This window comes from Urocitellus parryii, chromosome 11 (assembly GCF_045843805.1).
Source record: "Urocitellus parryii isolate mUroPar1 chromosome 11, mUroPar1.hap1, whole genome shotgun sequence".
Lineage (NCBI taxonomy): Eukaryota > Metazoa > Chordata > Mammalia > Rodentia > Sciuridae > Urocitellus > Urocitellus parryii.
In genome coordinates this window covers 107,389,099-107,405,642 of record NC_135541.1, presented here as the reverse complement: position 1 = coordinate 107,405,642, position 16,544 = coordinate 107,389,099, and the positions used below count along the sequence as shown (strand labels likewise).

At 35.0% G+C, this 16,544-nt stretch overlaps 1 protein-coding gene and 1 pseudogene across 1 annotated transcript; one reads left to right on the top strand and one right to left on the bottom strand.

Annotated features, from left to right (window-relative positions):
• Positions 1–3,002: 3,002 nt before the first annotated feature.
• On the bottom strand, positions 3,003–4,801 carry Tshb (thyroid stimulating hormone subunit beta). Its single transcript, XM_026394173.2, has 2 exons — positions 4,640–4,801; positions 3,003–3,287 (listed from the first exon to the last, which is right to left on the bottom strand). Exons 1-2 carry the CDS (start codon positions 4,799–4,801, stop codon positions 3,033–3,035), a joined length of 417 nt encoding a protein of 138 aa, XP_026249958.2. The 3' UTR covers positions 3,003–3,032.
• A 5,475-nt stretch (positions 4,802–10,276) lies between these two features.
• Positions 10,277–11,984, top strand: LOC144249361 (splicing factor, proline- and glutamine-rich pseudogene; annotated as a pseudogene).
• The last annotated feature ends 4,560 nt before the right edge of the window (positions 11,985–16,544 follow it).

Here is a 16,544-nt window from a genome sequence, read left to right as displayed (position 1 = left end):
ATTGTAGAAGTCAAATTTTGTAGTGGACTGAGAAGAGAATGCAAAGTGAAGAAGTATATGGTTAATATAGCAGGCTCTTTTATTTAAAAAGAAAACAAAACAAAAACTTGGCATAAGAATTCAAGATGTGAGAGGACAAATAATTAGAAAATTACATAAGGCCAAGAAAAGTTTGTTTTCTTTTTCCTTTTTTTTTTTTTTAGGATGGGAAGAGATCTATGGATGCTTCACACTGAAGATGTGTCAAAAAAGAGGAAGTAGGAAAAGATACAGGAGGAAACAGCAAGGTGCTGGAGAAGATGGGGGATGGGCTCAGGAACATCTTCTGAAACTAGTGGGAAAGATGCTGGATCAGTAAGGCCTTTTCAGGTGAGGTGTCAGAAACCCAAGTCTAGTTACAGAAAAGGAAAGAGAAGGTTTAATAGTGAAGTTTTAGAGTGAAAATAAAGGTTTAAGGATGAAAAAGAAAGTAAAGACTTAAGAGATGAACTATGGTTCAATCCATTTGAATTGAAAGTTCGAACAACTTGAACTGAAAGTACGCATAAGAAGAACTCGCAGAGAAAAAGGTGCAACTCTGTGAAGCAGGGACATGGATGCTAAGATGACAGAGGCAGCAGGTAGAAAGGAGATAGCAGAAGTAGAGAATGTGAGACAGAATTGTCTTTAAAAATAAAAACCAGGACTGCTGAGAGGGTAGAGGAAAACCCAACATTGAAAAAAAGTGTTAGCGCGGAAGTGACCTTGATAAAATAATTTTAATTGCACTTAAAGACTCAGACTTGCTGCTCTTAAGTTAAAAAAAGAGGAAATTTCTATATAAAAGAGCTTCAGTTACCAGAATTTCCTGCCAATAAATTCATCCTGGTACATTCACTTATTCCTAAAGAGTTTGGTCTTTAAAAAACCAGAGATGCTGCTACACTGATCCCAAATCCATCTAAGTTATGAAAGAATTCTTTATATTTCAGAGTCAAATGAGGAATAAGAGATTTTTTTCCCCTGAAAGAACTGAGTTTCAAACTTCTTCTGCCAAGAACTGACTCCTCTAAACTTTAGTTTGAATCACTTCAGAAATATTCCATGTTCCATCTTTCCCCTGTTGTGCAAGCAATGATTCTCTAGCTTTCCCTTTCTAAACTTTATCCATTCTCCTTTTCTTAAACCAAGAGATGCCAAGCCCCTCCAAAACAGCACATCATATTCCCAAGTTTCTGGATCCAACTGAAGCAAATAACTGGTCATCCCAATCCTTAAGCTCCACGCTAAGGCTTTTTCTGTCTTGGATAACTCCACTTTCAAGAATAGTTTAATATAATTCATGTGTGCCTCTATCTAAATAGATTGTCTTCAGTGGAAGGAAACAACTTGTCTCTCCTGCACCCACTCTAGAGTTCTATGGCTCAGGATGGTACAGGCCCATACACATGTCCAGGTCTGGCTGTCTCACTGCAAGTTGAGGAAACCTACTTAAGTTATTAAAATCTCCATCTGGACTATTTATGAGTGGCCTCCCTAAAACTCTTGGTCTTTCCAGGGTTCGAGTCCTTGGAAAAAAAATGTTTTTCAGAATCCGTGAAAGTCATTTGTGGCTAGTACCAATTAGATTGGAACGTTAGACTTTTTACTCATTAATTAAAAATCTGTATTTGATAAACAGTTTTAAGTGATAGGTAGATTTAAGCATCCATGTTATCCACAGATAGGAGAACCCAAAGCCCCAGATTAATATTTGGAGATAATAAAAATATTAACTTCAGATATTAAGGCAAAAATAACGTAGGTTCTTAACTCTTTTGTATATAAATGCACATCTGTTTCCTCCCAGGGGCAAAGCATGGGTTTGGTACTAATTTATCTGCACCGCATCATCCTCCCCAAGGGCACTATCAGCAGGCAGACATTTACAAGATACCCAGTGGAATTTAACCAGTGATCGGGATACAGCAAAGCCAAATGGCCCTAATGACAATTAGTTTTCACTTTGATGATGGCAGTGAGCATGGAAAGTAATGGACAAATACAGGATAGTCTTTTTGAGGTCAAGTCTGCAAGCCACTAGACCTCTCTCAATTCAATTGTCTGTTGAAACCAAACTCTCAAAGAGTATCTAATGGAGGAAAAGAAAATAAAGAGCCATTTACTAAGCATATTCACCAAAAAAAAACAATGTTTCAATATTAATGAAGGTTTAGATTAAAATTTAGGATGGTTCTACTCCCTTAAATCCCTTAGCACTCACACCCTGTCCCTAAAACCTTTCATAATTATACTAGTTTTTCATGATATAGAAAGTGAATGTGATATCAAAAGTCAAAACAGTACAAGTAGCTTTTTGTATAAATGCTGGAAAGTATCTCCTGTTACTTCAAGGACTAGGAAGGATTTAGACTTCCACATGTAAAATGATCGTGGCCTCTTTTCTAGGCTTTGTAAATTGACCTTTTGGGGTATAACTTTCATAGGTCAGTTGGCCCACCAGAGTAATTAAATTAAAGAGGTCCATACTCTGCTGAGTTTTGGTGGAGTTTTATCCTGTGCATTTGAATGAGTAGGATTAAAGCTTTATATTACATATTTCACATATTCCTTACTACCCACCTCCATTCCAGCCTGGCTTCTAGCCTTTGGAAGAAAATGTCTCTAGTACCCTGATGCCATGTGTTCCTTCAGCTTCTGATCACATTGCTTTCTCTTCATTGCTGCAGTGGACCCACATTTACCTTCTCTGTCAAGACAAACTCCTGGTCCTCTGTTAGGAGGACCTGCTCAAGTCTGGCTTTCATTAGCACTGCATGTCTCTGTTCTGTTTTACCTCCATTCTCCTCTTTCATGTGAAAACTACAAAAGGCTTTTTCACTCACCTTTTCTTAAGCTCCTTAAGCTCTCTAATGCCTGTGTAAGTATGCACATGGATGGAATAATACTCAAGATATATACAAGGTATTGTCAAACATAATGACATTTTATTAGGCTTTTTTTTTCCCAAGTAAACACATTTAACCAAATCGCAAATTATATTGCTCTTAAAGCTACACAGAAAATCCCAGCAGATAGGACTTCTGAGGTTTGGTGCAGTAGTTTGTCTTGATGGCCTCATGTACACAGTCACTATAATCAGTGTTACATTTGCCGCATTTGCAGCTTATAGCGACAGGGTAGGAGAAATATGGAGCAACATGATGTGGGCATCCTGGTATTTCTACAGTCCTGTAGATGAAGTCTCTATATGTACACACATCTTGGGAGAGGGCATATTTGGGAAGAAACAGCTTGCCGTTGATATCCTGAGAATGAATACATAAGAGAGCATAATATGATAGGACTTTAGAAAACATACAGATAATGGAAACAGATGAATGCCGATTCATTGTATTTCTTTTTCTTTTTTGTTTTTTTAATTCTAATTTGTTATATATGACAGAAGAATGCATTACAATTCATATTGCACATATAGAGCATAATTTTTCATATCTCTGTATACAAAGTATATTCACACCATTTGTGTCTTCATACGTGTACTAAGGGTAATGATGTCTAACTCACTCCACTATCTTTTTCACCCCCATACTCCCTCCGTTCCCCTCCCACCCCCTTTTCCCTATCTAGAGTTTGTCTAATCCTCCCCATGCTCCCCCCTCCAAACCCCACTATGAATCAACCTCCTTATATCAGAGAAAACATTTGGTATTTGGTTTTTCGGGATTGGCTAACTTCACTTAGCATTATACTCTCCAACTCCATCCATTTACCTACAAATGCCATGATTTTATTGCTGAGTAATATTCCATTGTGTATATATACCACATTTTCTTTATCCATTCATCTACTGAAGGGCATCTAGGTTGGTTCCATAGTTTAGCTATTGTGAATTGTGCTGCTATAAACATTGATGTGGCTGTGTCCCTGAAGTATGCTGGGTTTTTTTGTTTGTTTGTTTAAAAAAAATATGGGCAGGGGATGTGGCTCAAGCGGTAGCGCGCTCGCCTGGCAGCACCACATACCAACAAAGATGTTGTGTCCGCCGAGAACTAGAAAATAAATATTAAAAATTCTCTCTCTCTCCTCTCTCACTCTCTCTTTAAAAAAAAAATATTTATTTTTTAGTTGTAATTGGACACAATATCTTTATTTCATTTATGTGGTGCTAAGGATCAAACCCAGGGCCTCGCACATGCTAGTCGAGTGCTCTACCGCTGAGCCACAACCCAGCCCCAAGTATGCTGTTTTTAAATCCTTTGGGTATAGACTGAGGAGTGGGATAGCTAGGTCAAATGGTGGTTCCATTCTTTGTCACAAATAACAACTAAGAGAGGATTCCTCTACCCTGTTCCCCAATAACACATCTACACTGAATCCTACAGAGACAAAACTGATACCTTCCTTTCTTTTATCCCTGATTATGGGAATAAGATAGGCTTAAACAAATATGGATAGCAAAACTATTATAAATTTATCTGTACCCATTTTGCTGAGTAAATCCACATAATATTATAAACTGTGTGCTCTACTTTTAAGGAGCCAATAATCATTGGATTTGGAAAATGAGGTTGTGATTTACCTCATTTCCTTTACAGATAGGAATGAACTGCTTCTATGTTTATATAATTTATGTCCAAAAGTGAGATGAACTACATACCCGTGTCATACAATATCCAGCACAGATGGTGGTGTTGATGGTTAGGCAATAAGCACACTCTTTCCTATCGACATGCATTGTATACTCGGTTGGAATACAAAAAGTCATTGCTTGCCCACATGCAAGACCAAAAAGCATGGACATCAGGAAGATAGCAGTCATGCTAAAATAAAAGATAAAATTTAAAAACCTATTACATGTATTCTTTCAGAACATTTGGAAGACACATTTTGGAAAAGTTTAGATGTTTTTATATACTTAATACTCTCAAACCTTAAAATATACATTTTGATGTGGCTATGATTCACATACTCATAGTAGAGGAGCTCTCATTGTAGAGGTCCCGCTTTCAAGTGCCACAAAGCTTGCTAGAGCAAAATGGCAAGCCTGAAGTTAACACAACACAGAGATGCATATGGGAATCAAATGGGAAATAATTCATTCAGTAGAAATATAATCCAAATAACTACCTTTATATAAGAAGTCAATTAATAGTTATCCTTCAGGAAGAGCTTTCCCAGAATGGTAGTTTTCTAAAAACTCTGGCCCAATAACTTAAAAGGCCAACAAATCTTTTGTTCATAATCAGAAAGGACAAAGAAAACAAGAAAAGGCATAACCAAATTTTAGTACCATTCCAGTGCAAATAATATTGCATATAATTCCACCATTTCCAGTCAAGGAAGATATCATGAAGCTAGAGAAAGTCCAGAAAAGCGAAACTAAAATTACACTAGTGTTAATAGGCTAACTTAGAAATCTAGGACCTACCTTCTGAACCCATAGAATATTCCTTTAAGATTGAAAGAAGCAGAGTTGGACCAAATAAAAGATAATTTTACACAGAAGATATATGAAACTCATTATCTTGAATAGAATATAGAGGCAAAATATATAGTTTGACACATTGAAAATAATACAATCAATGATGATGATCTATTGTAAGAAAGAAATACTAAATATTTTTTTGCTGCATGGGAAACAACAGAGGATCCCCTTGCAGAAGTAGAACAAGCATCTCAATAGAGCCTGTCTAATGGAAAACTTGTTCACTACCAATTGGGCATTGTAATGATCTGGATAATGTTATGACATAATTATTTTTGTTTTGCTACTAAGAGAGGGTAATCAAATTTCAGACTTTGGGATGTAGGTTGATCAGTTCAAAGATAAAGAAGATTTTTTCATTTTACTAATATTGTACAGCTAGATAGGGGTGTGTGTGTGTGTGTGTGTGTGTGTGTGTGTGTGTGTGTGTGTTTGGGTTCTTTTTCTTCTCAAGTATCATTGTCAGTAAAGAAAATACACCCTGTAGTGGAGTAGTATTATCTATGAACACAAGACGTTTTCTCGTAATATTAAATGATTATTCACTAAACATCTTTATTTAATCATCAAAAAATTATCAATATTTTCTCAAAACTTTCAATTATATACAAACAGTATCTTTAAGCTAATACCCCTACTTATTGAAATTCATACACACAAGCCTCAGTTAACTAGAATTTGTCTTCAATAAACTTGTAAGAAAAAAAAATGAAGAGCATATTTTTCAGAGGTAATCAGGGATTTATCTTACATGTCAACTTCTAAAGACTAGTAGTCATTCAACCAACTTCTTATTCCTAGAATGAGAAATGAAGATAAACTGGAAAAATATATAGTGAGCATCAGAGTCAGACACTGAGACACAAAATGAGTAAGATATGGTTTTTGATCTAAGGGATTGACAGTCCAGTGGAGGAGCTAAGTATGAACTCAAATAATACCATTGTTCTAGGTTCTCTGAAAGAGTCCAACTTATAACTCACAATTATCAAGGATCTCCTTAGGTTTACTATACTTGTGAATAGAAAAGGAAGTGAACTAAATCATTTTAGGAGGAAGGACTAGTGAACTCTTAAGTAAAATATTGCCCATTCAAGCATTCCTTGTAGGGGTTTTGTTTGTTTATTTTTGTTTTGTATTTGATTTAGGAAGCAAAAATATAAGAATTTATGGGCTAGGGTTGTAGCTCAGTGGCAGAGCATTCACCTAGCATGTGTGAGACACTGGGTTTCATCCTCAGCACCACATATAAACAAATAAAATAAACATATTGTGTACATCTACAACTGAAAAAAAGAAAAAATATATGAAATCCCATGGCCTTATTTTTTGCAGTGTTGGGAATCAAACTGGGGCCTCATGCGTGCCTGGTAATCTGCTCTCCTGGCAACCTGCTCTACCACTGAACTGCAATCCTAGCCCCCCAACAGGAATTCCTTACTTGTGGAATTAGGTTTTCTTAAGTGTTTCACTTAAGAATTCCCACTATGATATAGAGTTGGTTTCATTATTTAAGAACTACAGACCTGAGTATCATCTGCAGGATTTTAAAATTATGAACCAGGTAAATTATGTAAAACACTCATCCACCATGATCATACAGTTCTTGTCTATCTGGGCAGCTACCTACTGATTTTTTACCACAGGAAATAATTAACTTCACTTATTTTAACCTCTAGCTCTACAATTTTATATAAAATAGATGTGTGGTGACCAAGTGATAAAAAGATTGATTTAGAAATTAAGCAACAGAATTCTCCATGGATCTAAGAAAAATTGACTAAAATATTTAATCTGTCTGAATTTTGTTTCCCCATTTGCAAAATAGAAACAGACAAATACACTTGACCCCTTTTAAAATTCTAGGATCAAAAAATTGTGTTATAACTTTTCCCCATTGATGCCCTATTCATTGCACATATTTTTTGAAGTTCTTCTTATAAATGCAGAACTTTAAACTAACAAAAGTAAAATATTAAAAGTGTTGAATTACCAGCCATAACAGTGATACAACTTTTGTTTACATACAGAAAGAAAGAACTATTTCTTTCTCCTTTACTTCTTTATTGGAATTAAAACTTCATCTTCATAATCTTTCTGAACCTCAATTTCCTCATCTATGAAAGAAAGGCTTAAAAACAGAAGATGATCTGGCAGCACAAATAGTCTGTGATTCTATGAGATTTCAGAAAGGAAGTAAAGAATCAATTGCTGCCAGGTCCAGTGGTGGTGCAACCTGTAATCCCAGCAATTTGGGAGGCTGAGGCAGGAGGATCACAAGTTCAAGGCCAAGCTTGGCAACTAAGCAAAACTCTTGTCTCAAAATTTTAAAAAAAAGGGGGAAGGGGACAGGGAGCGACCATCTCGGGATACAACTCAGTGACAGAGCACCCTGCGTTCAATCCCTAGTATAACAACAACAAAAAAAAAAAAAAAAAAAAAAAAAAAAAAAAAAAAGAAAAGAAAAGAAAAAGAAAAAAAGAAAAAAAGAAAAAAGGAAGAAGAATCTATTGCCCATCTTATGAACAATACCAGAATTTCCCTAAAGCAGTACATTTTTCTAGAGAGCAAAATGTACTATAGGCAAATGTTTGTGTTGGATATCATCCAAGGAGGTTTTACTATTAAATAACTAAAGAAAATTTTAATAAAGAGTATATTGCCCCTGCAGGTACTGAAAACTGAATTTACTCTAAGACTTCCCAGAATTATATTTTGATCAAAAATGACCATTAGTAATTGAGAAGATTTAATACACATTCAATTGATAAAAACATTTGAATCAAATGTAAACAGGAGAATGTCATGCACATCAAACATTCTTCCTTAGGAAATCAACCAGTTGTTTCTTTTCCTTTAAGTTAATGGAATTTTTTCTTAACTTATGTATGTAGTTCACCTACCTTCACCAACTACTGAACAATTTAGAGCAATAATTAAAAATTTTAGAGCCTATTAAAGCAAATTATCTCTTACACTTGCAATTTTTAAATAAATACAGTTTTGAAAATAAAAGAAACTTGGAATAAGAACATTTTATTTCACAGAGCTTTCTCATTATAGAAACCTACCTTACTTTGCATTGGTGAGCTGCTTCTGTGATGACCCAGACTCTTGGTTCATTTTATACCCTTCACGATAATTCCCCTCTGATCTTCTTGTTTATATAATTGCATTTGAATTACTGCTTTCTTATCTGAAAGACATCTATTGAAAATTCATACTGAACCCCAAATAAAATATGTTTAGACAAACAAGTTCACAATATCTTCCACTGGAAACTCTGACATTATTGTAGCACGCATTTTCCTCTCTCCTATTTCAAAATAAAATTGCTCTTTTAAATACATCCTTTATTAATGTTTGTTAATATTAATAAAGTACAGACACAGAATGGGAAAAAAGAAGCAAAAAATAACACTTTAACATCATCTAGTAAGTCTTAGGAATGAAAATTTATTTGGGGGTTTGAATACTCCAAATTTTACCTAACTGCTCATGTAGATATATATAAAATTATTCCTTATTTACAAGACAAAGGAAAATTCTTTGTGGAAATCTAGGGCAGTGTGCCCATATGTTGCTGATTAAATTTTCTGGATTAGTTCAAAATGTTTTATTGTTCTTTTCTTTGGATTTTAAAAATATTAAGTACAGTTAACACGTGAAATGTGTTCACTTGAGTAACATGGTAAAATCTTGCAAGATACTAACTGATGTGAGATCAAATTTTGACTGTCATTTACTAGTTATATGTCATTGGAATACTTGAACTCTGTTTACTTCAGTTTCCTCACCTGTTAAAAGGTGTTATCAACATTTCTGTAAGACACCTAACACAGTGCCTAGCACAAAATAAGGGCTCAATAAATGACAGCTAATTTACAATAATTCAACATATATTTATTTAACCAATATTTAATCACAGTGTGTAATATGTAGTAGGCAATCAATATATTTGTTGAATGCATAAATAGCTAAGGAATGCATAAATATTGAATTTTGGAACAAATGTACATATTCCTCCATCTCCATAGCTATAACTCAATTTTACTACTTTAAATGACTTTTCCCTGCATTAAACATTTCCAAATTGCCTTCAAGAAAAAAAATCAGAATTCCTTAGTTTCATTTGCAAAGCCCTCATAATCTGCTCTAGATCTACAGTTGCATGTTTTCTCATCTCCCACCAATCCATCTTCAAGTTGCATCCTTTCTCCACTTCATTTTTCAGCCAAAGTGAACTGAGTTTCTCAAATTAGTCACATTCTTTCTTGCCTTCAAGCCTTTTCATATGTTATTCCATCTGTTGAAACACCTGCCTGATCTCCCACTGCATGCCTCATTTCACCTAATTTCTACTTATTTTTCATGATTTACCTGAGGAAACACCCCTTGTGTAAGTCTTCTTTTGATTCCTCAAGGCCCTCCTCATGGCTAGTTAGTGGTTTTAAGAGAATCAGAGAACATACATAGAACCCCTAGCATATGGTGGATGCTTAATAAATCATAGATATTCTTATAGGTCACTCACAATTCTATTTGTCTTCACTTACCCTCTTCTTTGTTTTCATTAAAGTTAAAGAAAAAATGATGTCTGGCATAGGTAAGTCTCCTCAGAGGATAATAGCAATGTCAAGGCAGAGTCTGGGATATGTTAAATAAAAACTTAAAGAAAAAGTACATTTTATAGAGTTTAATTGCCCCCCAAAAATGATTTACAAGTCAGACAGCCCTCAGAATCAGAAGCAGCTTAGAAAATGCAGCTCTACAACATCAGTAGGCAGCATTTGTGGATAGAAAGCAGAAATGAGGTACAGAAACAACTTGATTGGTTACAACTTACAGTATGCCTCGTCAGCTGGCCACCTGTAATTGAAACTTGGCTACAGCAGCTAAGACTCAACTATTTGTTATAGAAGTATATTCCTGGGCTGGGGTTGTGGCTCAGTGGTAGAGCACATGGCGCATGCGAGGCCTTGGGTTCGATCCTCAGCACCACATAAAAATAAATAAATAAAAATAACTAAAAGAAATATTTATTTTAGTTACAACTAAAAGAAATAAATATTAAAAAAGAAGTATACTTCTAAATTATGCTTTCAATTAGATTATAGTTCATTAAGTAGGGACTCACAGAACAGAAACATCCTTAGATAAAATTTAGTTTACTCTAGTAAACTAAACCAGAGAGAACCAGTTCAGGGGCCCCTAATTTCTTGGGAATATGAACTACTGTGCAGTGAGAGAATTCTAAATCTAGGAAAATTACAATTGGGGTGCCAAATTTTAACCTTGCTTTAAGTGATTCTAGGCAAGTTAACAAGAGCATGGTAACTGGGGAATGTTAGATGTTCCTTTCTAATGAAATCCATGACTCTGTTGTTTAAAGCTTTGATCCAGGAACTCACTTTCTAGTGGATTTATATGCATATCCCTGGTGTGTGTGTGTATCAATATATAGTAATATATACTAACTGATATGCACTTGGCCTGTTACTAGAAAAATATAAAATACATAAATTTGGGTAGGATTCTCTTTTTAAAGGCACACTCATGTGTATGATCTCATGCTATTAAAAGAACCTACACAAATTGAATTTGCACTTCTGATCCAGATTTACTTTCCCACCTAAAATAAATTTAAAGCAAGACAAGATATGTGAAATAATAGTTCTATTGGAAGAAGCCTTTAGCCAGTTTGGTCTATTGAAAGGGCTGTTGTGGATGATTTCAGTAGATCTATAGGGAAAGGCATTGTTGAATTTGCTTCTAAATCAGCAGCAAGAAAAGCATTTGAACGAAGCAATGAAGGTGTTTTCCTACTGACAACAACTCCTCGTCCAGTCATTGTGGAACCACTTGAACAATTAGATGATAAAGATGGTCTTCCTGAAAAACTTGCACAGAAGAATCCAATGTATCAAAAGGAGAAATACCACCTCGTTTTGCTCAGCATCGCACATTTGAGCATGAATATTCTCAGAGGTGGAAGTCCTTGGATGACATGGAAAAACAGCAAAGGGAATAAGTTGAAAAAAACATGAAGGATGCAAAAGGCAAGTTGGAAAGTGAAATGGAAGATGCCTATTCATGAGCATCAGGCAAATCTTTTACTCCAAGATCTGATGAGATGTCAGGAAGAATTAAGACATATGGAAGGGCTGGGGATGTGGCTCAAGCGGTAGCGCGCTCGCCTGGCATGCGTGCGGCCCGGGTTCGATCCTCAGCACCACATACAAACAAAGATGTTGTGTCCACCGAGAACTAAAAAAATAAATATTAAAAATTCTCTCTCTCTCTCTCTCTCCTCTCTCACTCTCTCTTTAAAAAAAAAAAGACACATGGAAGATCAAGAAATGCAGAAACGTAAAGAAATGCAATTGAGGCAGCAGGAGGAAAAACGTAGAAGGGAGGAAGAGATGATGATTCGCCAACGTGAGAAACTTATAGCCGGATGGGCTACATGGATCCAAGAGAAAGAGACATGAGAATGGGTGGTGGAGGAACAATAAACATGGGAGAAATTTCCACCTCTAGGTGGTGGTGGTGGCATAAGTTATGAAGCTAATCCTGGAGTTCCACCAGCAACTATGAGTGGTTCCATGATGGGAAACGACACGAATATTGAGTGCTTTGGGCAGGGAGGTGCGGGACCTGTGGGTATACAGGGTCCTAGATGAATGGGCCCTGGAACTCCAGCAGGCTATGGTAGAGGGAGAGAAGAGTATGAAGACCCAAACAAGAAACCCCGATTTTAGATGTGATATCTAGCTTTTCATTCCAGTTTGTTTTTGTCTTTTCTTGTTTAGATACCACTTTTAAATTCTTGCATTTTAGTAAGAAAGCTACCTTTTTATGGATGTTAGCAGTTTATTGACCTATTATTTGTATAAATGGTCTGTTTGGGCAGGTAAAATTATGTAATGCAGTGTTTGAAACAGGAGAAAAGTTTTTTCTTTTTAGTTTTTTTTTTTTCTCTCTCTCTCTTTTTTTTTTTTTTTTTTTTTTTTTACTGTGTAATGTCCCTCAAGTTAATGGCAGTGTACCTTATGCCACCGAATTTCCAAAGTGTACAGATTTTTTTTTACTGTGCTTCAAATAAATAGAAAAATAGTTATAATACTGATCTTCAACTTTGCCATTCATGCTTCTATGCACATTAGGCTAGGTATTCCACTTTGAAAGCATGAGAGTGTCAAGGCCTTTGAATGGCAGGCATATGACATTTCTGGGAAATGTATGGGGAGACTAAGTATTGCTTTCTACAAGTTACTGCCCTCTTGTTTTAAAAAGAAGAAATGCAGATTTGAAGTAGTTCACAACTGTTTGGCATTATAGGAAGCAAGCTGGTGCTAAGCATTTTTAAATGGTTATGTAATCAAAGATGAACTGTAAATCTTCATTCAGGAATATATTTTAAGATTATGGAATGGGTGTAATACTTGGTAGGGGGAGAAAGTGGGTTTGGTTAATAGATCTTTTATGGCCCTATGATCTATCCTTGAAAGTTTTTGAAAAAAGGTGGAAAGATCATTTTGTCACATTTCCTCTATTCTTGTTTTTAAAAGAACAACAAATCCCAAGCTCTACAAATGGCTTGTATTGAACTTTTACATTTGAATTAAAGATTGTTAAACATAAAAAAAAGAAAAGAAATAATAGTTCTACACACTGAACATCAGCTTAAAAAAGACTGAGATCCCAGACAGATAAGAAACTTCAACTTACTACCTAGAGAAAGTTTCTTGGCCTTTGTGCAGGGAGATACTTAGGCAGAGGCCAAAAATGTTGCCAGATTGAGGAGATGGACCTAAGACTCTATAAACACAAAAGCAGTTAGACTTCACAAAGAACTGGAGAGAACAGAGCTGCACAGAGAGAAAATGTTGAAGATTTGCAGAGAAACTCTGAGTATTCAGCTGAAAATTGATAAACTTATGCATGTGAGGAAACTAGCTGAGGCTAGGGAAAGAAACACCTAAAAAAGATTAAGGAAACAGCCTTAGGTCACACAAAATGAGGTTTAATGCTTGTCCAACCAACAACAGTGGGAAAATCTCCTAATTCAGGAAATGAGGTAGGTATACTGAGAAGGGGTTTTCCATCAACTTTGAGGAAAAATTGGGCTTTGACCAAATGTTGTCCTGCCATTTTCTAACAAAGCTTAAATGTAATACCTAAAAAGATGAACTGTTTCCAAGTAACATTAAATTAGTCATATAATAAAGCTGAAGAATATTTATAGGAATACAAAAATATTCAGCACTAAACAAAGTATAATCTATAATATGTGGCATTCAATTAAAAAAATCTTAAGGCACACAAATAAACAGGAAAATGCAACACAAAATGAGGATAGAATTAACCAATTGAAAGTAACCCAGAACTGGTACAGATAAGAGAAATAATAGATTAAAAACAACAAAACAGGTACTATGACTAATGTCCATATTTTCAAGTAGCTAGGAAAAAGATTAATAAGCATATAAATAAATGGAGATATGGGCAAATTTAACTTTGAAAGATGAAAACAAAAATGAATTTGATGAAAGATGTGCTAAAATAGTTGAACAGATTAGAAACTGCAAAAGTTTAGTGAAGTTGAAGACAAAGCAATAGAAACAATTCTAAATTAAATACACAAAGAAAAAAATTAACCAAGCATCAGTGATTTTGGAACAACTTGAAGATACCAAATATATATGAAATTCAAGTCCTCAAAGGGAAAGGATGCAGAAAAAAGTTTTCAAGATGTAATGTTGAAAAGTTAACATTATGAAAGCTATAAATCATATCCAAAAAGCCCAATGAAACTCATGAATTAAAATAAAAAAGAAAACCAAACTAAGACACACATAATCAACTGCTTGACACCAGTAATAGAGAGAAAAACTTAAAAGCAGACAGAGAGAAATATACATAATGAAGAGAATAGCAAAGCTGACAGCATATTTCTAGTAGGAACTATCAATGCAAGCTAAAAGACAGTAGACCACCATCGTTAAAGTACTTAAACTATTAGTCCAGAGTTCTTTTTTTTTTTAATATTTATTTTTTAGTTCTCGGCGGACCCAACATCTTTGTTTTTTTGTATGTGGTGCTGAGGATCGAACCCAGGCAGCACGCATGCCAGGCGAGTGCGCTACTGCTTGAGCCACATCCCCAGCCCCCAGTCCAGAGTTCTTGACTCAGCAAACTATCTTTCAAAAATGAAGAAAAAAATGTACACTTATGCTGATATGCACAATCTGAGAATTTATTACCAATATACATGCACTCTAAGCAGAAAGAAATGATACCAGATGGAAAATCCAGCTCTACAATAAGGAATGAAGAAATACAAATTTTTCAATCCTTATTTAAATTTCTTTAAAAGATAATTGGATATTTAAAGGAAAAACAACAATATATTATGGTGGTTATAATATGTGAAGAAATAAATTATACAACAATTACACACGGATAAGAGAGCAGGTATGCAAGTATATTGTTATAAACTTTTTATATTCTGTGCAAAGTAATATAATATTACCTAAGAGTAGACTATTATTAATTTAAAGATGTATATGTATATAATTATTAAAGCAACTACTAAAATAGACAACAGAGAATTATATCTAATAAGCCAAAAAGTAAATTAAATAGAATTATAAAAACATGTGTAATCCAAAAAACATCTGAAAAGGGGGAAAAAAATAAACAAAAAATAGAAAGGACAAATCTAAAAGACTCCAAGATGGTAGATTTCAACCCAACCATATCAATAATCATATTAAAGTACATAGATTGTGAGAGGCAGAATTCTAAGAGAGCTCTCCCAAACTTCTCACCTCTGGTGTACTCACCCCATTTAAAAAGCCCCTTAATTCTGAGTGAGCACTTTTAAAAGAGGGTCCAGAAGTCAGAGACAGAAAAAGCCATAGCAGATGCTCTCTTAATGATCCTGAAAGAGCAAACTACCACATTGAGGGTAGGGCCAGGTAGCAAAGATTTGAATGTGGCATTTAGGAATTTAAGAGGTGGCCCTGACCAACATCAAGAAAAAGAATCCAGTCATATTACCACAAGGAACTGAATTTTGTTAACAACTTGAGGGAGTCTGGAAGTAGATCTTTCCATAGTTAAGCTTCCAGAGAAGGATGCAGCCACTGGCTCCTTGATTTCAGTCTTATGAGACCTGAGCAGAAAACCCAGTTAGACTCCCCCAAACCATAAGCCTGTGAAAACTGTGAGAAATTAATATATCAGTTATCACTATATCAGTTAAAAGTCAGAGACTGTCAGAGTGGGACTTAATTACATGCTACCTATTAAAACATTTTTTAACATGAAGGCATAAACAGATTAAAGGTAAAAAGGATATAAAATGACATAGCATACTAACACTAATCAAAAGAAAGCTATATCTAAGCACAGTGGTACATGCCTGTAATCCCAGTTACTTAGAAAGCTGAGATAGGAGAATGGCAAGTTTGAGGTCAGACTCAGCAACTTAGCCAGACCCTGTCTCAAAATAAAAAATAAAAAGGCCTGTGGATGTAGCTCAATTGCAGAGTGCCCCTGGGTATTAAAAAAAAAAAACTGGAGTGGCTATATTAATATAAAATAAAGTTGTCTTCTCAAAATAAAGAATTTTTTTTTAATTTTTTAAAATTTTGTTATGACAGCAGAATGCATTACAATTCATATTACACATATAGAGCATAATTTTTCATATCTCTGGTTGTATATTCACTATTTCTGTCTTCATAAATGTACTTTGGATAATGATGTCCATCTCATTGCACCATCATTTCTAACCCCATGCCCCCTCTCTTCCCTCCCATCCATTTGCCCTATCTAGAGTTCATCTAATCCTCCTCATGTTCCCCCTTCCTACTCCACTATGAATTAGACTTCTTATATCAGAGAAAACATTCGGCATTTGGTTTTTTGGGATTGGCTAACTTCACTTAGCATTATCTTCTCGAACTTTATCCATTTACTTGCAAATGCCATAATTTTATTCTCTTTTATTGAGTAATATTTATATGAGTAATATTTCATTGTTTACATACACCACATTTTCTTTATC

Coding starts and splice junctions, on each gene's coding strand:
- Tshb (XM_026394173.2), bottom strand. CDS start 4,801: ATGACTGCTATCTTCCTGATGTCCATGCTTTTTGGTCTTGCATGTGGG. Junction 3,288..4,639: donor CTGGATATTGTATGACACGG/GTATGTAGTTCA, acceptor ATTCATTCTCAG/GATATCAACGGCAAGCTGTT.